The sequence below is a fragment of the Heterostelium album genome (assembly GCF_000004825.1).
Source record: "Heterostelium album PN500 unplaced genomic scaffold PPL_contig9, whole genome shotgun sequence".
Lineage (NCBI taxonomy): Eukaryota > Evosea > Eumycetozoa > Acytosteliales > Acytosteliaceae > Heterostelium > Heterostelium album.
This window is the reverse complement of record NW_008805086.1, coordinates 815,913-839,577: the sequence shown is the minus strand read 5'-3', so window position 1 is coordinate 839,577 and position 23,665 is coordinate 815,913. Positions and strand designations below refer to the sequence as shown.

Genomic DNA, 23,665 nt, shown 5'->3' with positions numbered 1-23,665 from the left:
ATTTAATGAGTTCCATGAGTTTGAGCATTTAGATATTCAATGTATTTATCGTAATCTAATCTTGTTTGTTCGATGTTGATTGCTTGTTTCTCGAATACACCGTCGGCAAGATAGAGAATACGATCTGCATAGCATTCAATGTCAGGGTTATGTGTCACCATGATGCAAGTAGTCTTTAACTTTAGATTGAGATCCAACAGTAAATCCATAACCTCTACTGTATTCTTTGTATCGAGATCACCTGTAGGTTCGTCCAGCAGTAGAATTTCTGGTTCGTTTGCCAAAGCGCGTGCAATGGTTACTCTCTGTTGTTCACCACCAGATAACTCCGACGGCAAATGATCCAATCTATCTTGTAATCCAACCACTAATTAAACATTAATAAATTGTTAAACTAAACTAATCATTAACATAACATAACATAACATCGTTACGATTCTCTATATTACGTATGTATGTTATTATTAATATTATTGTTATTACAAGCAACATACATGTTAATAATTCAATAGCTCTCTTCTTTCTTTGTTCTGGTTTTAACTTTCCCAAGATGATCATAGGTAGTTCTACATTTTCATAGGCAGACATTGTCGCGAGTAAGTTGAATGTCTGGAAAACGAAACCAATCTTTTCTAATCTTAGTTTTGCTAAATATTCATCAGATGACTCTGGTGTGATCGGACTTGAAAATAATTCTAATAAAAAAAATGATAGATAAATTGATTACATTAATTAATACATTCATTCATATTAAACTTTAATTTAATTATAGTAAGAAATCTATAAACAGATGTCTCCACCACTACTACTATTACTATTACTACAACTACTTACCAATAACACCTTCTGTAGCTCTATCGATTGTTCCCAGTAGATTGAGAAGTGATGTTTTACCACCACCGGATGGTCCACGTAACATTACGAATTCACCTCTCCTTACTGGCTGTAGTTCGGCATCATTTGCTAGATGTATATCGTTCAATGCTTTAACTGTATCTTCTCTACCGAATATCTTATAGTCTGTGTGTGTATATAATGAATGATTGAATGGTTTGGTCAACATCATAATCATCATCATCATCATCATCATCAAGTATAACTACCATAGCAATTCACTAATAGTAAATAGTTAACTAAATTTACATACGTTTTGAAACATGTTTTACTTCCACTACGACTTCTTTAAATTGTTTTTTTTGCATTCTTTTTGAGATCTAATAAGTGTTTTAATAAATAAATTAATAGATATTGATTGTTGATAGAAAAAAACAAAAAAAATCTTTAAATAAATAAATTAATATAACCAATTTTAATATTAAAATATTTTCAAAAAAAAAAAACAAAATGAAAATTAATGTTTTTGCTCTAAATTATCAAAATTTTGTAACCTTTTATTTTTTTTGTGTTATTTATTAGGTAGCATTGAAAGTTGAGTTAATTAAGATTTAAGGAGAAACCTTTCCGATCACACAAATCTTTTGTTTTTGAAGTTTTTTACAAAAAAAAAAAAATAATACATTTTTGAATATAGTTTTTTATTTATTTAAACAAAATTTTTAGAGCCTTTCCAACAAACAAAGAAAACTTTTTCACTTGTTATTATTTCATTTAATTCTTGATTTTTTTTTTGATTTCATTTAAATTTTAAATCCTAATCTGTGGTTATTTAAATACATATGGAAACTTTGAAGGGTATACTACTAAAAGGATATTTTTAGAAAAAGTTCCATAAAAAGTAAGATTGAAATACAAAAGATCAAAAATGGTGTTCTGCAGTCACAAAATAGTTTTTCATTAGTAAACAGCCAAGTTGCTCGCTATTTCAGGTTTGTTTTTTTTTTATGGTGTATAGTAGATGTTCAATTTTTAGTTTTGAATTATTATTAATTAATTATAAAACATAACTTGATTGAATAATTTTAATAAAAAAGAATCTGATGTGATGTTGTTTTAATTTAAAATTTTTCCACTAATAAGCTGTTTTTAAAAAAACAGAGACTAAAAATATATCTTATTGATATATATTATGTCTAAGTTTTTATTTAATACTTATTTGAGTATATTAGGATAATCTGTAGTGAAAATATATTATATATCATTGAATAAATGGTTATGTGTATTGGTAGATTTTATTTTTTTTTGTTGATGGACTCTTTCCCTATACAACTTTTGTTACCAATTCTTTTTTTTGGGTTTTAATCTTTTAAATAAATAAAACAAATGATATTCAATTTTTAAAAATAATTTTTTACATTTCTACTTTTCCCATATCGAAACTAACTTCTAACCCCTTTCCCGGTCACTAATTCAAAAACAAATTAAAATAAGAGTAATTTGGTTGGATAGTTTTTTTTATATTTATTTAAATTTATGGTTACAGGGAAGTTCTAATTTCGTTTTGATTTAGAAAAGAAGTGGTAAGATATAAATGAATAGTAATGATTGGTGGAAGGTTTTTATTTAAAATAGATATGTGTATAAAAGAATAAATTAATTGCTTCTAGAATTTTAAATATAATTTCAACTGTGAAATGTTTAAAATAAAAGGATTTTACAAAATTCTTTTTTTTATTTTAATTTTTATAAAACATAAAAAAAGTCTTTATTAACTAAAATGGAAAATTCAAATATTTTATTTAGAAATGATGTTGCAGTAATAGGAATAGGGTTACGTTTTCCTGGAAATGTAAATTCACCTCAACATTTTTGGGAAGCTTTGGAAAATTCATTTGATGGAATTGTCAGAGTTCCAAAAGAAAGATGGTCAGATACTTACCATCAACATCAATTGATCTCAAATGAAAATGCTGGATTGCTGGATTTCGATGAATGGAAAAAGTTTGATCCATTATTCTTTGAAATATCACCTAAAGATTCAGCGATTCTTGATCCACAAGAAAGAATGATGCTCACTCTTGCCTACGAAGCTTTAGAAGATGCTCAAATTCCAGTGAGGACTCTTCGTGAATCAAACACTGGTGTATTTGTTGGTGTTTCAATTGTGGATTATCACCATTTACAAACAAGCCATTGTCAGTTGGATCCAGCTCCAAAGGTATTGTGTGATTTCTTGACACATTCTGTTATTGCAAATCGTGTTTCATATTGTTTTGATTTCAGAGGTCCATCGATGTGTGTCGATACTGCATGTTCTTCATCTTTAACTTCAACTGATCTTGCAATCAAATTCATTCAAGATGGTGAATGTGATGTTGCACTTTCATGTGGAACAAATGCAATCTTTGATCCAAATACAACAATAATGTATAATAATCTTGGAGTTCTTGCAGATCATTGTCGTCCATTCGATCAAGATGCAAATGGATTTGTTCGAGGTGAAGGATGTGGTGTTGTTGTTTTGAAGAAACTTTCATTGGCTGAAAGAGATGGAAATCGAATTTATGCAGTGATTAAAGGAAGAGGAATCAATGCTGATGGTCATTGTAACAAGGATTCAATATCTACTCCTTCAAATACAATTCAATCTCAGAATATTAAACAAACACTTCAAAGATCAAATATTGATGCATCACAAATCTATTATGTTGAAGCACATTCAACTGGAACTGTTGTTGGTGATCCTATTGAAGTAAATGCATTAATCGATGCATTCTCTCAAAATCACACACCAGAGAAACCATTAAAGATTGGATCTGTCAAATCCAACATTGGACATCTTGAAAGTGCAGCTGGAATTGCATCTCTCATCAAAGTATCATTGATGTTGAAAAACCGTAAACTTGTTCCAAGCATTAAATTGTCAAATTTGAATTCAAAAAATTCCTTTCAAACAATCAAATATTCAAGTTGTCACTAAAACTGAAGATCTTCCAAATGATCAATTGGTAATGATGGGAATCAATTCATTTGGAATTGGGGGATCAAATAGTCATTTAATTCTTCAAGAATATAGAGCAAATAATAAATGGTACGATGAAATAATATTATAATTTTGTTCTATAACCATAACTAATATTCTAAACAGGAACCAAAATGATTTTCAATTATCAGGTCGAACAAAAGATCAATATTTTTTGATTCCAATCAGTGGAAATTCATCATTTTCAAATGATAAATATTTTGAATCAATCAAACCCTATCAAGATAGAATATCATTGAAAGAGTTTTCTCTCTATCAATCTTTGACAAAATCATTCCATTCTCAAAGAAAAGTGATTATTGCTAAAAATTGGGATGATTTCAATTCAAAATCAATTGAAATTGAAGGACAAACAACAATCAATAATTCTCTAGAAAAGAAATTGATATTTGTATTTTGTGGACAAGGACCACAATGGAATCAAATGGGAATGAATCTTTATGAGAATGAACCAATATTCAAATCAATAGTTGATGAATTAGATTCTGCCCTCAAAGAATATTCTGGATATTCACTCATTGAAAAGATGAGAGAAATTCCAAATGATTCAAATGATATTCACAATCCAAATATTGCACAACCAGCATTGTTCTTATTCCAAGTTGGACTTTTTGAACTTTATCATAATTTTGGATTGAAACCATCAATTGTTTTTGGCCATAGGTAAATTGAATTTAAAAAATTTATTGATAAAATTTACTAATTAAAAATTTCAAACATTAATAGTTTTGGAGATATTACATCAGGATATATTTCAGGAAATTTAACATTATCAGATGCAATTAAAATTGTTCATTTGAGGGCATCATTCCAAAACGAAACAATTGGATCTGGAAGAATGTTGGTTGTTGGAATTGGTTCTGATCAATTCAACAAGAATTATCAAAATCAATTTGAAAATCTTGAAATTGCATGTTATAATTCGAATAATTCAATTGTAATCACTGGAAACAATGATGATTTGAATGAATTCGCAAAAAAATTGAAACAATCAGATATCTATCATACTTTCCTTCGAACTCCATGTTCATTCCATTCTTCACATCAAGAAGTTATCAAAGACAAAGTAATTAATCAAATCAATAATTTGAAATCTAAAGCATCTACAATTCCATGGTATTCAACTGTATCTGGTGATTTGAAATCAGATGCAATTGATTCTCAATATATTTATGATAATATCAGAAATCCAGTATATTTCAAGAAGACATTGGATTCAATTGTTCGAGATCTCAAGGATGATTTGAAAGATTATGTTTTCATTGAAATATCACCACATCCAACTTTATCAGGATTGATAACTCAAACAATTCCTTCTGCAAAAGTGATCTCACCAATTCAAAGAAACAAAGATGAACAATTATTATTCAAATCATCATTGGCAACACTTCATTGTATAGGTGTTAATATTGATTTCAAATCACAATTCAATCGATTTGATATTTCAAATCCAATTTGGAGAGATAATTGTTCAATTCTTCCTCGATATCAATGGGATTCTGAAATCTATTGGAGAGAATCACATCAATCAAAATCCAAAAGATTGGATGGACCTTTAACTTCAATTCTTGGAAAACGATCAGTTTTCAATGGAAATGAATGTTATCTATCTGATATTGATATTGGAAGTAAACCATTTGAATATTTGAAAGATCATCAAGTAAAAGATCGTCCTATTCTTCCAGGTGCTGCTTATGTAGAAGCAATCATTGAAATTTTCCAATCTAAAAAACAAGATATTATAATAGATAGATTGGAATTCATCAAACCTTTCTTTTTGAACCAAAATGGTCAATCTCAGAAATTGATGACGAATATTGAAAATATTTCGAAACCTGAATATAATTTGAATTTCTACAACAAGAATTCAGATTATTATGATTCAAATGATGAATGGTTCCATTCTGCAAAATCATCGGTTACCTTGGTTCAAAATTCAAATCAAACCATTGATTTTGAATCATTCAAGAATCAATGTAATTTGACAACTTTAACTCAAGAAGAATTATACAAGAAGACTCTGAGAGTTGGATTAAGATACGGACCCGCATTTCAACATATCAAATCAATATCGATTGGAAATCAAAAGTCATTTTCAACTTTACAAACCAAATCAACATTGAATGCACCTTCGAAAATTCTAAATTCAACTTTGATTGATAATTGTGCTCAAGGATTGATTGGTATTCTTGAAGATCGAAGACAATTCATTTTCAAATCAATCGATAAAATGAGAATCAATTATCAAAGTCTTCAAGAATTAGAATCAAATCCACCAGATCAATTATTCTTAATGACAAAAATTCTAGAACATAGTAATTATGAATGTACTGGAAACAGTTTACTTGTTCATCCAAATGGTCAATTGATTTTAGAAATGAAGAGATTCACTGTTGGAACGAATGAAAGATTGAAGATGAAGAAAATCAAATATCCAGATCAAGAATTATTTGAATCTTTCAAACAATCAAAAGAATCAACCCTTTCAAATCCCAAAGATATAATTCCATCACCACTCGTTGAGGATTCTTTGGAAGGTCTAAAAATCAATCATTATAGAACTGATTTCATCAAGTCTATTTATTCATTATTTTTGAATAATATTCCTAACTTCGATCTTTCTCAAGTACTTAATCAAACAATTCAAGAATCAATGATAAAATTCAAATTCATTTCAAATGATACAAATTTCAAATTATTTTCGAGAATGGTTGAAATTTTGAAAGAAGAAAAAGAATTTTTATCATCTTGTGATTTAAAAGATCGAAAATTAATCCTTGATGATATATCTTTTTATAATACTGTTGAATTAGGAATTCAATTAATCTTTGAAACTTTGCGCGGAAATGATGAATATGGAGAACAATTATTCAAAGATGGTGTAATTTCTAATATATACAAATCTTCATATATTCAATACTATTTCAAACAAACGTCATTCATTGCTGTTGAATCGATTTCAAAATCAATCGAAAAATCAAATTCAAAGAGAATAATCAAGATTCTTGAAATTGGAGGTGGAACTGGAACAGTAACAAACTATTTAATTCCAGAACTTGATGAAATGTTATATTCACTTGGTGATCAAAATGTTGAGGTTGTGTATACATTCTCAGATGTTTCTTCATTCTTTGTCAATCCAATGAAAGATAAATATTCGAATCATTTCAAATTCAAATCAAATTTGAAAATGAAATTCAAAGTGATTGATTTGGATCAAGATTTATCAGATCAAGGACTCTTGAAATCATCATATGACATGATTGTCATGTCTCTGGTGATTCATGTTTGTCCAAATATAAGATCAGCAATTTCAAATTGTCATCAAATTCTTTCCCCAAATGGAATATTATTATTTGCAGAACCGGCCTATAAAAACATCATCCCAGATATGTTGTTTGGAGGTTTCAAACAATATTGGAGTTATAATGATGATCGTGATCATTGTGCGCTCAAACCAAATCAATGGGTGGAATTACTTTCTGAAAATTATCAATTCAAAAATATCAGAATACTTAGTCCAAATGATTCAAATGGAAATCAACTTCCACCTAATCAAGGATTGCTATTTATAATTCATTGTCAGAAACATTCCATTGACACTCTCAAAATCAATAACATTGAACAACTATCAATTATAATCGATGAAAATCAAACAATTCCAATTGAATATTTTGAAAGCTATTCAAATCAGCAAATTTCATTGATAAATTCAAATGAGATTGATTTGAAATCAAACTTTCTCCTAAACTCTACTCAAATTCTATTTTTCCCATCAATTTTAGATCAATCAATTGATAACTATCAAAAAACAATATTTTCATTAATCCAATTGTTACAAATGTTCACATATCAAGAGAGTCAACCTCGAATCACAGTTGTCATCAAAAATAATGAATCATCAAATTATTTATCAAACTCTATTATTGGAATTATAAATACAGCATTTATTGATCATAGAGAATTGGATTTATTAATAATTGATATTGATTCGCCTTTGAATAATGATAATATTAATTCAATACTTCTTTTATCGCAAAACAAAGAATCACTAGGTGAATTACAATATAGTATCATTGATAACGTTCCAATGGTTCAAAGAGAATTCAATATCAAAGATGATATTTTACAATATTCAAATGCACATGAAACAAATAATGAGAATCTATTAACATTTGCAAATTTGAATCTCGATTTCAAACTGAAGAATAGAAGAGAGTTGAAACCAAATGAAATAGAGTTTGAAGTGAAATCAGCTGGAATTAATTTCAAAAATTATTTATATCATCTCCAATTACTTCCTCAAAAAATGATGGTTGGAGGTGATATCTATCATCCACCATTGTCCAATGAAGGATCTGGAGTAATTTCAAGAGTTGGAAGTGATGTAAAAGATTTCAAAGTTGGTGATGAAGTTATGGCTTATAATATACAAAATGTTTTGACATCTCATGCAATATCGGATCAATCTTGTATTATTTTTAAACCAAAAGAACTTTCTCATAATGAATGTGCATCGATTTCAGTTACTTACACCACTGTTTATCATTCATTGTTTGAAATTTGTAATTTCGATGCAAAGAAGGATATAATATTAATTCATGGTGCAACTGGTGGTGTTGGAATTGCAGCATTGAATGTCTTGAGAATGTTGAAGTGTAACCGAGTTTACGCAACCGCTGGATCACAAGAAAAGATTGATTATCTCAAATCAAATTATTCAGATATTTTAATTGATGTTTTCAATTCATATTCAAATGAATTTGCAGATAAAATCAAAGAACAATGTAACGGTGTCGATGTTCTCATCAATACATTACCAGTTGAATATATGAAGGAGAATTTCGAATCAATGGCACCATTTGGAAGAATTGCAGATATTGTTGGCACTCATGTATTCAATGATAATATATTAGGATATGGTCAATTCAGAAATGATGTAAAATACTGTTGTACTGATTTACAATATAGATTCTATCTTAGAACTGAATATTGTACTAATATTCAAAAAGCAGTTATCCAGGATATTGTATCTGGAAGACTACAATTGACACCAATCATATCTTTTGACAGTTTAGAATCAAAGAAAGCATTCAATCATATGAAAGAAAGAAAACAAATTGGTAAAATTGTTATAGATTGTTCAAATATTCAAGAAACAACTCTCAAACAATTGATAGAATCAAAAGATAGAAAACCATTACCAAAGATTGATTTCAAAGTTGATATCTCAAATACAATCATTGTCACCGGTCAAAGTGGTTTAGCACTTGAATTGGTTCCTTGGCTTGCCAAACATTCAAATGCATCTGATATCGTCGTTCTTTCAAAATCAAAATTGAATAATAGAATGAATCAAATCATAAATTCAACAAAATCAACAAGAATTCATTTCTATCAAACCGATATCTCTGATATCAATGAATTAAAATCAAGAATTGAATCAGTTTCAAAATCAATGCTACCAATTGAAACAATATTCCATCTTGCTACCATTCTTGAATCATTCTCAATTAATGAAGTGACACCGGAGAATATCAAGAAAGTTCATGATCCAAAGGTTGTTGGTGCTTATAATCTCCATACTCTATCGATAGATTTAAGTTTACCTTTGAAACAATTCATTGTTTTTTCATCAGTATCTGGATATAGTGGTGAAGCATCACAACCATCATATAATTCAGCATGTCTGGCCGTTGATGGATTGTGTAAATATAGAAATAATATTCTTGGATTGAAATCGAAATCAATCAGATTAGGCCCAATTCTTGGTGAAGGAACTGTTGCTGAATCTGAAGGAATTAAAGAATTCTTCGTTTCAAGAGGTGTTTATCCAATTCCATTATCAAAATTCTTTGGAGGACTTGAAGCAATTATTTCCCAACCTCTTTACTGTAATCCAATACTTTCGAGACTCAATTCTGTCCATTTATATGAAGTACATTTGCATAACCAATATGGAATGGATCATTTGGTTTTTGGTGAAACTGGAAAATCAAACACACTAAATATGAATATTGATCCACTCGAAACAATTTTAGATGGTTTTTCTTCACTACTTTCAATTCCAAAACAAAAACTGAGAGTAGATACACCACTCAAGAATTTTGGAGTTGATTCATTGATGACAGTTCAAGTCAAATTCTTTTTAGACACAAACATTGAACAAGATATTTTCACGATTTCCCAAATCCCCAACTTGACAATCAATAGTATTTATACATCTCTTTTAAATCGTAAAAACTATAAGAAATAAAATATATCTGTCTATTTTTCCTATTAATATTATTAATAATAATAATAAAAAATCTGAATCAAATAGAATTAAAAATCTCAATTCTATGTTCTAAAAAAAATCGTAATGATTAGATTTCTGGGGTGCAAAATAAAAATCATCTGATTTTTAATTAAATGCATTACAACCTTTCGTTTGAAAAGTTTTAATTGACCCCAAATCAAAAAATCATAAAGGTTAATTATTAATAAATTTATTTACTGAAATACATATATTTATTTTTATTTACAATCAAAAGTTAATAATAATAATAATAATAATAAAAAAAGGATGAAAAATTTTGAAAAAACACAAACGAATGAATTGGGTCAAATCGTTGGTGCAGCTGTCACTGATAATACACCAGTAATCTATAAGCAAGCAGATTTAACTGGAGAGAATGTACGTTTGATTTCAGTATCAAATGAAATATTGACGGAAGAACTCGTCACCAAACTCTATCAAACTGTTCAATCGGAGCCAAACACTGGATGTTGGACCTACCTACCTTATACACCACCTACCAGTCAAGAGGATTTGAACAATCGTTTGAACAATCGTTTTGGTTTCACTTTTTCCGAGCCTTCATATCTCTACATCATCGAAAACAAAGGAGAGTACTTGGGATGGCTAGCATTGATCAATCAGAGATCGAAAGAACGTTCGATCGAAGTTGGCAACGTTTACTTCTCACACAAACTAAGACAGACCAAGACAGCCACCGAAACACTCTATCTCATTTTAAAGAGCTGTTTCGATCAAAAGTTTAGAAGAGTCGAATGGAAGTGCGATGGTTTGAATCTTGCATCGAGACGTGCTGCCGAACGTTTCGGTTTCGTTTTCGAAGGAGAATTCAGACAAGACAGAATGACCAAAGGTAGAAATAGAAACACTCAATGGCTTTCCATTTTAGATGAAGAATGGACAAACGCTGAAAAAGCATATATTTCTTGGTTAAGAGTAGATAATTTTGATGAAAATGGAAATCAAAAACAAAAATTATCAGATTTAATGTATTCTTCAAGAGATGATTAATATTATAAATAAACTATTAAACATTACAACAGGAAGATTATAATGTTTTTTTCTTGGATTTATTAAAATTAGTAAGATTAAAGATAAAATTTCTTTATAAATGTTATAAATTTGTCCAAAATTAGTTTAATTAAATTTTAATGGAAACAAACCGCTCACTTTTTTAATTAAATCTTTTTTTAGAGAAGGAGTTATGAAATATCATGAGAATCACAGTTTTATAAACAATCTACTCCAGTTTGAATATACTCCTACAATTTCAATCGTATTGAATTTAAAAAAAAAAAAATTTTATGAAGATCTAATAAGACAAAAAAAAAAAGAAAAAAAGATTCTATATCCAAATACATTTAATAGTGTGATAAATCCATGGTATTGTATTAAATATAGATAAAATTTGGTTGTATTCTGTTGATAAAAATATTGGTTAATCAAATCTGTGAACTGTTCAATCAAACTCTTTAATGGTTGTTTGAAAGGTGGTTGGTGGTGGAATTTATTAATTCATTTTATGAATGAATCTTTAAAAGTGGTAGTTATTTTTAGCTATTAAGAATATTTATTTATTTAATTTATGATACGACTTTTTGAATGATACCGGCACCAACAGTAAGTTGACCTTCTCTGATGGCGAAACGAAGACCTTCGTTGAGTGGAGTTGGTGAAATAAGCTCGATTGTGAGTTCTACGTTGTCACCTGGCATGGCCATTGGGGTGTTTGGTGGCAACTCAATACGTCCGGTGACGTTCGATGTACGAATAAAGAATTGTGGTTTGTAGTTGGTGGCGAAACCTTTCTTTCTTCCACCCTCACCGTCGGTAAGGATATAAGTCTTGGCGGTGAATTTAGTGTGTGCCTTGATGGTTCCTGGCTTGGAGATAACCTCACCACGAACGACATCCTCTCTCTTCAAACCACGGAGCAAAACACCGACGTTCTCACCGGCCTGAGCGAAATCCAGCAGCTTTCCAAACATTTCCAAACCGGTGACCGACACCTTTGGTACGGGTTTGATACCGACGATGGCAACTTCGTCACCGACCTTGACGACACCCTGGTCGATACGACCGGTGGCGACAGTACCACGACCAGAGATGGAGAAGACCTCTTCGACTGGCATCAAGAATGGCTTGTCGATGGCACGCTTTGGCAATGGAATTTCGTTGTCCAAAACACTGACCAACTTGTCGATGGCCAAACGACCGAATTCGGTTGGCGAAGCTGGATCTTCAGCGAGGGCAACGGCGGCGGCACCCTTGACGAATGGGGTGGCCTCACCGTCGAAACCGTACTTGGCGAGCAACTCTCTGACCTCCATCTCGACGATCTCCACTAAATCGGGATCGGCATTGTCCATCTTGTTCAAAAAGACAACGATCTTTGGAATACCGACCTCACGCGACAAAATGACGTGCTCACGTGTCTGCTCCTGTGGACCGTCTGGCGCCGAGACGACCAGGATGGCACCGTCCATCTGGGCGGCACCAGTAATCATATTCTTAATGTAATGTTGATGACCCGGACAATCGATGTGTGCATAATGACGATTGTCAGACTCGTACTCGATGTGCGAAGCATTGATGGTGATACCACGCTGACGCTCCTCCGGCGACTTGTCGATCTGTGAGTACGACTTGAAGTTGGCGAGACCACGATCCGAGAGACACTTGGTGATAGCTGCAGTCAAGGTGGTCTTACCGTGATCGACGTGACCGATGGTACCGACGTTGACGTGTGGCTTGGTACGCTCGAACTTCTTCTTCTCACCGGCGAGCGAGACACTGCTGCTTCTGAACGAACGCAATCCCAATCCCAATTGACAGCTCGATTTGAAAAGATTCTTTGACAACATTCTGTTTTTTCTATCTATATCTAGTTTACAAAAAAAAAAAAAAAAAAAAGTAATTCAAAATGAATAAATAATAAAAAAACAAAAAAATGCGAACAACAATCAAAAAAAAAAAAGCTCACACACTAAATTATGATGGTAAAAAACACTATGAAAAAAATTAATTTCGTTTTTTTATTTTCTATTGATTCGATTTTTTTTTGCTTTATTTATTTATTTTTAATTAAATTTATTTTTATTTTTTTCACTCTCATCATTTATTGTAACGTTTGTAGTTTTTTTCACAATAATTTATTAGTTTCGTACCATTTTCTCGAAAACGTCGATTTTTTTTTTTACCATTTTTTAATTTATTTATTTTCAAAAAACAACAAACATATTCTATTTATTTATTTATCTTCTTTGCTTTTCTTTGTCAAAAACAAAAACTTTATTTATATATATATAACTTAACTAAACTAAATTTATCATTTTTAAATTAATTAATTTTAAATTAAATTGAAATAAAATTATTATTATTTTCAAAAAAAAAAAAAAAAAACTACTAAATTCAAGAAATAATTAGATAATTTAATAAAAGAACACAGAAATATTATAAACCTATATCTTATAACCTTTATACTTAAAGAATAAGAGAAAACAAACGATTAGGCTTTTTTTAATATTTTGATTACTGTTCATTATCTCTTTATTTTGCAACGTCTTATTTAAGTTGTTTACCTTTACGGCATCAATTGAACGCGTCAATTTACATTCGAATTCCTCATATATATTGAAAGAGGTCGATTAATTGATCAGTTCATTCATCTTACTGCACGTTCGTTTATACTTTTTTTTTAAATTAAACGTTAACGGTTATAATCGGTATTTGCTTGGCAATTTTAAAGAGACAGAGAATCTTTAAAATTAAAACGAAAAACAAACAAGACCTTTATAAAAGTTGGTTAAAGTAGTCTAAAGTGACAATCACCAATCTTTCTTAAGATCTTAGTAGTATATTTTTATCATATATCTCAGTATATATCATATAATATAATATCGTATCACTACTTCTATTATCATTACCAATCGTTGTTAGTAGTAAAGTAAAGTAGATCGACTATAGCCAAAGACATCTCGCCAATATATAATCATCAACAACAAACTGAGAAAACAAACAAAAACAAATTTGAACTTTAAAAGTTAAGTCAACTTTTATCGAAAACCTACTACATTAGTATTATATTCTACTCTTTGCAACAAGCAATCATTATTCATCTTAAAGGTACAGTATCTATTAAAAATTTTTCATCAAACCTTAAAAATCCGACGTGCATCGTTTTTTCATTTTTTTTTTCCATTTTCATTTTTTTTTTCACAAAAAAGTTATCAAAAACACACACCTTACCCCCATCCATCCAATTCCAATTAATTTTAATTTTTTAATTTAACCACCAAAAGGTTTCACTGAAGTGAGAAGTGAGAGTAAAGAAAGAATTGTCGACAAATTTTATTCGTTTTTTTGTTGTTGTTTCATTTTTACATACAATTAATATTTGTAGTTGTACCTTTATTTGTTTTTATTTATTTTTAATATTATTATAATTTTAATTTAATAATTCATTTTATTAATTTAATTTATTCATTACCTACCTACCTTTTCACATATCTATTTTAGTTTTAAGTAACTAAACAATAAATAGACCGACCTACTATGCCAATTTCAGAAATGGCCTCCGAAGTTTACCCCCAAACCACCACCACCAACACACCAACACCACAACCAATAAAGAATGTTCAAGCCGACTCTTATAGTCTTCTTTGGAAGAAGGCTACACAAGATAAAAGAAGAACTCCACTAAATGAATGTAAGTAATCGGAATATCTAATAATCAGAATGATTATGATTCAAATAGTTCTAATAATTTTTTTGTTTTTATTTTTTTATGTTTGTTCAGTGATTACTTTCGATTGGTCAAGAGATGATCAGTCAGTTGGTAAATTTATAGAGTTTGTTATCAATTTGGTTACATTCAATCAGAGTTATGCAATCGATGCATTCACTCTGCTGGGCACTGCATTCGAACCTTATAAACAGGCACTTGCCAACGGCACCAAAGTAGACTATGAAAAGTGGGAGAAGATCTCAATGAAGGTTCACTTCTCACTGAACAAGATCGTCAGTGTACTACCACTCAGCTCACCAAGTCTAGCAGATATTTTAATTCAGAAATTCCCACACACCATTCACCCACTTGAAGTACACCACTTTTTCCTCAAACACGTCCTTTTGGTAACTCGTTACTGTCCATCCATTTCCTCAAAAATAATTGCCGCCGCCGTAAATACACTAGTTTTAATAGATGTAAGTCAATATTGTTAAACTAAACTGATTGGATATTTTCAAGTACTAATCAATCCATTCCTTTTTTTTATAGACATCCATTACAATTGAAGAAATACCTGGAGATGATGAGTTGCAGTTTGATGATTTCGAAGGAACTGGAAAGTCAGATTCGACCAATGAACAACAAGAAAAGAATACAATCAACGCTCAGAAGCTGGATGGTTTGATGCTTTTGATGTTCCAGTATTTGGATGCACGTTTCGGTAAGGGCAAGGAAGGAAATATTTTTGTGATCGGTGGAATCAACGATGCCGAGACCAGTCAGATGGACGAAGTTTTCCATTCCCTAGTGAAAGCATTCGATTCCAGTGTCCTACCAACCTACAAGAGTAAATATACACAGTTTCTGTTGTTGTATGCCTCACGCTTCCAGCAGTTTGGATCTACTTTTACACCACTCGATTTCAATACAACGCTGTTGGTGGCGCAATCCAAGCCGTCACAGAGTCCAACGCGACCTCAGCGCTGGGCGGCACCCGGTATTCTCATGGCAGAGTCATACATCCGTTACCTCTGTGGAAAGCTGGCAAACGAGACCGTTCCATCCATTCTCAGACAAGCAAGTGCAGCGTATATCGGTGGTTTCATCTCGCGTGCCAAGTACCTCCCAAACAACGTCGTCAAGCTCGTCTTTAAGGAGCTGGTTCTCTTTGCTGTGAACTACGTCGAACGCTACGACACGAAAGCCAGCGAATGCACACCCAATCCACAACTCCACTCCATCTTTTACGCGGTCTGCCAGTCTTTGTATTATATCTTTTGTTTCAGAAACAGTGTCATCCTCAACTTTAGTCACGACTATCCAAACGGCGTGCAGCCAGAGAAACACCGCGAACTCTTCCAGGATCTCCACGAAGCGTTCCAAAAGATCTCGTTCTCCCGATTGAATCCGTTCAAAATCTGCTCAAAGAATGTCGTCAAGCAGTTCTGCGCGGTGTGTCTGCGTGTAAATATCTTTGCCAAGTGCACATCGGTGCTGCAGGCCAACAAGAAAATCGTCAAGTCCAAGACGTCGGGATTCGCCAACACCTACCAACAGAACACCAATCAATTCGATTCGTTCTTCCCATTCGATCCCTATCTGCTAGCGCAATCCTCAAAGTTTGTCGATGGCTGCTACCTACATTGGAGCGACGTCAAGAAGGACGACGACGACATCGACCTCGAGGAGATGTCCGACAACGAAGAAGAGGAAGAGCAAGACGACAACGACAAGAAGAAGGACGACACTGACTCTGAATTCGATGATTTCGATGAGGACGACTCTGACTCTGAATCAGAGTCAGATGAAGACGACTCTGACGACGACGAATCTTACACATCGGAAATCGACCAACTCACAGAAGATTTCAGATCATTCACCCCAAACACTGGTATGCCCGATGTAGCTCAACAGCATTTTAAAAGCAGAGGTTTCTTAAATTAAAAAACAACAAATCAAAAATAAAACCAATCATTTCATTTTTTAAACTTGTAATTTCCAAATATTATATTTTATTAATACAACACTTTTCCAATATTGAACTTGAACAGAAATTACATTAATATTACTTTAATACATTTTTGTACTTGAAGAAGAAACTATCAGACAATAGGAACGATTACTACCGGATCTGAGTTTGATGGTTTCGATGTGGACGAAGAATTTTGAACATCGGAAATCGACCAACTCACAGATTTCAGATCATTCCTAAATCCTTTTTCTTTTCCACACAACATATTAACAAACTATCTTATTATAAATAATACAACAATTTTGCAAATCTTTTCTGAAATTAATTAACAATATATATTTATTAAATGTAGTTAAGAATTACAATTATTATTATTATTGTTATAGTTATTGTTATTATCATTATTGTTGTTACTGTTATTGTTGTTATTTGTGGTGGTAGTTGTAGTAGTTGTTGTTGTGGTAGTAGTAGTAGTTGTTGATTTCTTTCTTTGGGAGAGGTAAAACAATAATTCATCATCTGACATTCTATCAAAGACATCAGGCAACACCACCTTGGAAACCACTTTACGTTTCTCCATGACTTCAAGGAGTTCCGATTTCCTCTTTCCAAGGAGTTGTTCTTCTTTTGCTATCTTGTCGAGTTCACCGTGGATCTCCTGGTCTGTAAGCAAACTTATAGCCTTGGCTTGTGGCCACATTATTTTATGGAACAACAAACTAGTTGTATTGTGGTCGACTTACCTTTTGGTAATAAAAACTCCGACAGTCGAAAGTTTCAACCTCACCTGGTCAACAGTGTTTGGATTGTGTTTGACAATGATCACTACTAGAGATGCTACTTTGAGACGTTGCTCTCGGGTCAAGTGGCTGCACCTATCACCACCCCAGGTACCTTGGTGTGTTTGAGAGATATGTTCTCTTCCTCCAGTACTTAACAACGTTGGAGGAAAGACCACAGACTTCCTTTCTAATTGACGAATATATATTGTATTCGAAGTCGACCACAATACAACTAGTTTGTTGTTCCATAAAATAATGTCTTGAAAGTAATCAATGACCCAACATCCACCATTCACAAAAAAAATAATTAAAGTTTAAACAACTTAAAATGATTTTGTTTTTTTTTTTCAATTAAAAAGTGGGTTTGATCATCAAGAATGATAGATGGGATTATTTTTTTTTTTTTTTTTACATACTCTAAACCCACACCTTATTAAAGTTGATAACATTATATAATTAGCCATTCGTAATCGGTCAGGTAGAGTAATGAATAGTAATAATAATAATGCAATTGGTAATATATCAACTCCAAATTCGAATGGTTCGAATACACCATCACCACATCAACAACAGCAACAGCAACAGCAACAACAAATGATGATGCAACAACAACAACAACAGATGGATATGGGAATGGGAATGTTACAACAGATGGATGAATCACAGAGAACAGTTAGATTGTCAACGGTTATACACAGACTTGTTGAACAATCTTACAATCGTCTAATCGAACTGAGTGTTAATCTCGTCAATCAATCCGATCTCGACAAAAAGAAACAACTATCCGATTACTTTGAAGAGACACGTGAACGATTCGTCAGACTACTAGTCATAATAAAGTGGTCGAAACATCTAAACACTCTAAACAAAGCTAATGTATGAATATCAATCAACAGCAACAACAACAACAACAACATGTTGTTGAGTAATTGAAATGATAATGAGAATCTAGACTAACTTTGATTTGTTTTTTTGTAGGAAATAATGGAATTGCTGAATCAACAAGATATATATTTAAGAGATACAGCTGATTTGCTGATAATGACAAAGGAGGGAATGATCAATAGTAGAGCACCGGTATATGACGTTCCGACGGCGATCGATGTCATGTCACAGGGTTCTTACATGCGTATGCCCACGCAGATCAGTGCAGTGATACCACCGGATGCGGTGTCACCATTGACCATCAGCAACGTCAAACAGAAACTGAACAACATCATTGCGTACAAGCTGTTTCAGAGCGATATACCAAAGGCGTTTCAACAGCCGATTGCCATCGACAATGGCATTGCACATATAGTGGTGGCCGACGAGTACGAGGCGACACTCACCCTGGAGGGTGCCGACGAGTCGACGCCATGGATCATTCGCGACCTCCAAATCTACGTGCTGAAACAGCGCGAAACCGAAGCACCACTCATCAAAGCGGCGGTAGATCAAGGCATTGCACATCTAACCGATAGAATACAGAACCGATTGAACTACTCAACCGATAGACCTCTCTTTGAATTACATAATATAATACGTATGTGTTGTAGTTGTTGTTGTTGTTATCTACTTATACATATATTGATATTGATATCAATTGTTTCTAATGTTTTGTTTTGTGTTTTGTGTATTATTTATTAGATTACTTTGTTATCAAGTCGAAATTGGAATTGTTAACTTCACAAACTTATAATACATTTACAAGAAATCAATTGTTACAACAACAGCAACTACAGCAACAACAGCAGCAGCAACAACAGCAGAACCAACAACAACAGCAACAACTGATACAAAGCAGTACGAATTCAAATATACGAGCGATCTACGGTAGAGATGCGTCTATTACGATATTCTATTGGATACCCGATGATATTATAATGACTGCGTCATCGAATCTCGATCCAAACATTCACACCAACATAAAGATCTATCTACACGATGAATCCGAACTGATAGTCAATCATACACCCATCATTAAACATCCAACAACTGAAAACTATTTAAGAATAGTAAGTAGTACTACTACTTATATTTATATATATATAGTCATTTTGCATAACTAACTAAACAATTGAAATCATCATAATTACTACTAGTTTAAATTGAATGTAGAAGAAATACTGTTGAGGGCTATCAATTTACATTCATTTCATAGAGCTAATATTCTGTTTCAACATTTGATCGATTCTAATCAAGAGTATCAACAGTTTGCAGAGTTAATAAGAAACGTTGCATTGGATGGTAGTGATAGTAGTGATGGTGGTAATGGTAATAATGCTAAATACAATGGCAATGATTCAGCTAGAAACAACAACAGCAGCAGTTGCAATGGTAAACAAAACAAAGATGATACAAATATCAATGTAAACAATGAAACACTTCCAACGGTACTCAAAGTTAATCTCTATGGATCCAATGAATTAATCGTCTCTATCAACTCACACAACGGAAAATATATTATATCACCAAATCATCTATTGTCAAATGGTAAATGACATTAACAAATGATTGAATTACTCAACTCATAACTATTAACTAACTTAACTTATCTATCAATCTATCTAGATTTACAAATACAAATGGAATATAGATTAAATAAAAACTATCAAGAGATAACTAATATTGTGAATCAATTGAAATTAAAGGTAATATATAATGAATAATAATAATTATAATAATATATACAGTTTACTAACAATGATGTATATTACATATTTTTCAGTCATTGCTATCTTGCTTTGAAGAATCATCTTTGTTTTTAAAGTTGGAATGTTTCTACAAGATACCATTAACACTGGATTTGTTTGCCGATAACAACTATATATGCATTAGACTGCCGAAAGATAGAGATATATACTATCTTATTATCACTGTAAATATAACTACATTTCAACCATCATTTCATTTGGCAACTATAAAGTATGTATAAATACATTATCCATTAGATTGTATTATTCACCTAACTAATACTACTCATTGTAATAACAAAGATCAAACTCACAATCGTCGATTATGCAACATTCATCTACCTCAAAGATAGAGAGCAATAGTTTGAATCAATTCATTAGTATGCTTGATGACTATGTAATGTTGAAAAAGGACAACAACAAAAACAAAGACAATCTAAAGATGATAAAAAAGAATAAGAACAAACAGATAAAAGCCGATAATAATGATAATAAAGAAGTGGGAAAAGATGGTCACTTTCAATATCACCGATATCTCTTGGAACTATTGACAAGAGTTGTCAATACCACTAAAAAGAGAATATCGGTGCGATCCGCCATTGAGGTGCTGACTTCACACGACCAGACATTCAAGCATGACACCAACCTCGATATCATCACCTTTTTCCACTCGACACCAAACCCATTCATACAGGTGGCCGATCAAACAATGACCTTGTCACTGGCCAAAGACAACAACACATGCACCATCACATTCAATGAATCGAACCTACACCAACACTACCAATTTACACCACCAATCATCACCAACCCAACCAATCCGCCACACTATCACTTTGAAGATGGTCAATGGTCATTCACCTACAACACTGTAAGTATATATATAAAAATACATATATATATATATATATATATATAAACAACTAACACTAATTCATTATCTATCTCAATAAAATTTTTTAGTCAATAGACTGGTTGAAAGAGTTTAAAAACGATTTGTTTATCATCAACAAGACTATACAATTGTCGGTGGTTATCAATCATTTCTTTAACTCTATTGCCAAACCAGAGATTACCAACTACCTTCAAATTCAAGCATTCAAACCAATGGAAATAGAATTATCTTGTTCAAAAACTGTAAATATTGCTATTATTATTATTGTTGTTGTTGTTGTTTTTGTTGATAATACATTACTAAAACAATTGTTTTGATATTAATAATAATTTATGTTATATTTTAAATAGAGTGCATCAAGATCGACTATTAAAATATTTATAGATAGAACACACCGAAAGTACTCAATTGACTACCAACCACACCCAAATCCGTTTCTGTCGCTGTTAGAGCGCCAGTTGAATGAGATACCGATTGCCAACACTATAACATCGACCACCTACAATCACCTCACCAACCTCAATCATATAACAAGCATAAACAACAGCATTGAACAACTATTCAAATCAATTGTTATCACCAACGATATTATTTATTCAATTCACTCGATTATCACCTCTGATACTCCCCAATACTTCCTACCACTCGAAATAATGATCATACCAAGATCTACAACTCAACTACGTTTAGTCTATAAGAATACGTAACTATCTGTCTATCTTTTATTATCTTTAACTATTAAATACTAACTTATAACTGTTATGACTATAGCTATGGTATTGATATTAGAGCTATATCTGCTGAACACTGTTCGGTTGAAGATGCATTCTACTCGATGCAAGCAGTAGGATCAAGTATGTTGTCGAAATACCGACTGCATTATACACCCAACTTTCATCATATTATGGAATATAGAATTGGTGTGCCAGCACTGGACAATCTCTCTGGACAGCGTAGCTCTTGGCTCGTACCCAACAAACACCTACACTCGACCCTTCAAAAAATCATATTCTACTTTCACATAGTATCAATATCAAAACACTTCCAAAGTGTATTAAAACCAGAAGTAAGTTCTATCAATCAATCAATCATCTATCAATATATCTTATAACTAACAAACAAACAAACAAACAAACATATTCATTCATTATCCATTAGTTACCTACAATGTCATTCAAATTCGAAACAGAATCAGTCATCTATCAAATAGCAGTAAGAGACTTTTCAACATTTGAATTAGATACATTCAGTAGTAAGTAATTAATAAACAAACTCAGTAGTCAACCATTATCATTACTAATATTGTCATGATGTAATAATGTACAGAAGATCCAAAGTATATACTTGGAAGAAACGAATTCAATATACTGTCGGTATACTTTAAGAAGAAGGTGAATATGCTTTCGTTTAGGATACAAACAATCACTTCGTTTCTTCAGTTATTTACTACACCAGGTGTGGTGATGCTAGAGCTCCTGCGTATATTGCGTGGCGATACCAACTCCCCGATCAGATATGTGATGGATCTGCACACATCAAACTCCAAGATCAAGGATGTGCTCATTCACAAGAAGGATCAGTCGACGCTCTACACCATCGTTCGCTACTACATCAAGACCAGCTCGACATCGCTCAACACCAATCACGACCTGCTCATCGACATCCCGATCATCTACAACTACCAACTCAATCAAATACGCTTCTGGAACACTCAGGACCGTGCCAACCCCGATTCGACCAACCAGTTGTCGCCAGCCGACCTGGCAAACCGCGCCGTTGTCGAAGCCGTCCAGAAAGACCTCGATGCCATATTGAAACCCGACAAACCAAGTGCACTCTACCTCTTTGCAACGAGCATTGTCGGTCATGTCGATAGACTAAGAGGTACAGAAATACCAACATCATCATCTTCATCATCATCATCATCATCATCAATACCAACAACAACATTAACATCATCAAATTCAACAACATCAACAACAAACAAACAATAAAACAGTAACAACAAAATATGACAATATATATTATATAAGGTAAAAATAAATATAAATATATTAAATTTAATCTCTTGAGATTATTATTATTGATATTAATACGTTGTGCTGTGTAAGAACCAACAAAGCGCCAAAAATTGCAAAAAAAAAAAACAATAAATAAAATATTTAAAAATAGTGAAAATTCAAAAAAAAAAGTGGTTTGTTGTTCACAAAAAAATTGAAATCTTTTTTTTTTTTTTTTTTTTTTTATGTTTTAGAAACGAGTGCTGTTATCTTTTTATCTTGTTAATTTCATCATCTCAAAACCTTTTTTGTTTTTATTACAAACATTTATTTATTGTATGTATACCTGTTTATGTTTATGTTTTTTTATCTTTAAGATAAATTAACTATATAGTTTTTTTTTAAATGAATGATCTTAAACTTAACTAATAATA

General features: G+C 32.0%; 7 protein-coding genes across 7 annotated transcripts; 4 read left to right on the top strand and 3 right to left on the bottom strand.

Moving 5' to 3' along the window:
* Positions 1 to 2: 2 nt before the first annotated feature.
* abcH1 (ABC transporter ATP-binding protein) lies at positions 3 to 1,202 on the bottom strand (the record flags this gene model as incomplete). Its single annotated transcript, XM_020575388.1, has 4 exons — positions 3 to 367; positions 495 to 695; positions 835 to 1,020; positions 1,148 to 1,202. The coding sequence occupies 4 exons, from the start codon at positions 1,200 to 1,202 to the stop codon at positions 3 to 5; spliced, it is 807 nt and encodes a 268-aa protein (XP_020434908.1).
* Positions 1,203 to 2,614: 1,412 nt separating this feature from the next.
* PPL_04485 (polyketide synthase) lies at positions 2,615 to 10,136 on the top strand (the record flags this gene model as incomplete). Its single annotated transcript, XM_020575387.1, has 4 exons — positions 2,615 to 3,712; positions 3,907 to 3,928; positions 4,012 to 4,543; positions 4,607 to 10,136. 4 exons carry the CDS (start codon positions 2,615 to 2,617, stop codon positions 10,134 to 10,136), a joined length of 7,182 nt encoding a protein of 2,393 aa, XP_020434907.1.
* A 309-nt stretch (positions 10,137 to 10,445) lies between these two features.
* PPL_04484 (GNAT family N-acetyltransferase) lies at positions 10,446 to 11,189 on the top strand (the record flags this gene model as incomplete). Its single annotated transcript, XM_020575386.1, has 1 exon — positions 10,446 to 11,189. One exon carries the CDS (start codon positions 10,446 to 10,448, stop codon positions 11,187 to 11,189), a length of 744 nt encoding a protein of 247 aa, XP_020434906.1.
* A 572-nt stretch (positions 11,190 to 11,761) lies between these two features.
* tufM (elongation factor Tu) lies at positions 11,762 to 14,385 on the bottom strand (the record flags this gene model as incomplete). Its single annotated transcript, XM_020575385.1, has 3 exons — positions 11,762 to 13,062; positions 13,912 to 13,937; positions 14,336 to 14,385. The coding sequence occupies 3 exons, from the start codon at positions 14,383 to 14,385 to the stop codon at positions 11,762 to 11,764; spliced, it is 1,377 nt and encodes a 458-aa protein (XP_020434905.1).
* Positions 14,386 to 14,747: 362 nt separating this feature from the next.
* Positions 14,748 to 16,851, top strand: PPL_04482 (uncharacterized protein; the record flags this gene model as incomplete). Its single annotated transcript, XM_020575384.1, has 5 exons — positions 14,748 to 14,886; positions 14,977 to 15,383; positions 15,457 to 15,984; positions 16,218 to 16,371; positions 16,514 to 16,851. 5 exons carry the CDS (start codon positions 14,748 to 14,750, stop codon positions 16,849 to 16,851), a joined length of 1,566 nt encoding a protein of 521 aa, XP_020434904.1.
* Positions 16,852 to 17,231: 380 nt separating this feature from the next.
* PPL_04481 (uncharacterized protein) lies at positions 17,232 to 17,579 on the bottom strand (the record flags this gene model as incomplete). Its single annotated transcript, XM_020575383.1, has 1 exon — positions 17,232 to 17,579. One exon carries the CDS (start codon positions 17,577 to 17,579, stop codon positions 17,232 to 17,234), a length of 348 nt encoding a protein of 115 aa, XP_020434903.1.
* Positions 17,580 to 18,147: 568 nt separating this feature from the next.
* Positions 18,148 to 23,225, top strand: PPL_04480 (uncharacterized protein; the record flags this gene model as incomplete). Its single annotated transcript, XM_020575382.1, has 15 exons — positions 18,148 to 18,537; positions 18,640 to 18,738; positions 18,852 to 19,092; positions 19,291 to 19,658; positions 19,746 to 20,136; positions 20,215 to 20,294; positions 20,372 to 20,568; positions 20,640 to 21,207; positions 21,300 to 21,473; positions 21,582 to 21,934; positions 22,003 to 22,085; positions 22,257 to 22,297; positions 22,390 to 22,487; positions 22,687 to 22,710; positions 23,063 to 23,225. 15 exons carry the CDS (start codon positions 18,148 to 18,150, stop codon positions 23,223 to 23,225), a joined length of 3,270 nt encoding a protein of 1,089 aa, XP_020434902.1.
* Between the last annotated feature and the right edge of the window lie 440 nt (positions 23,226 to 23,665).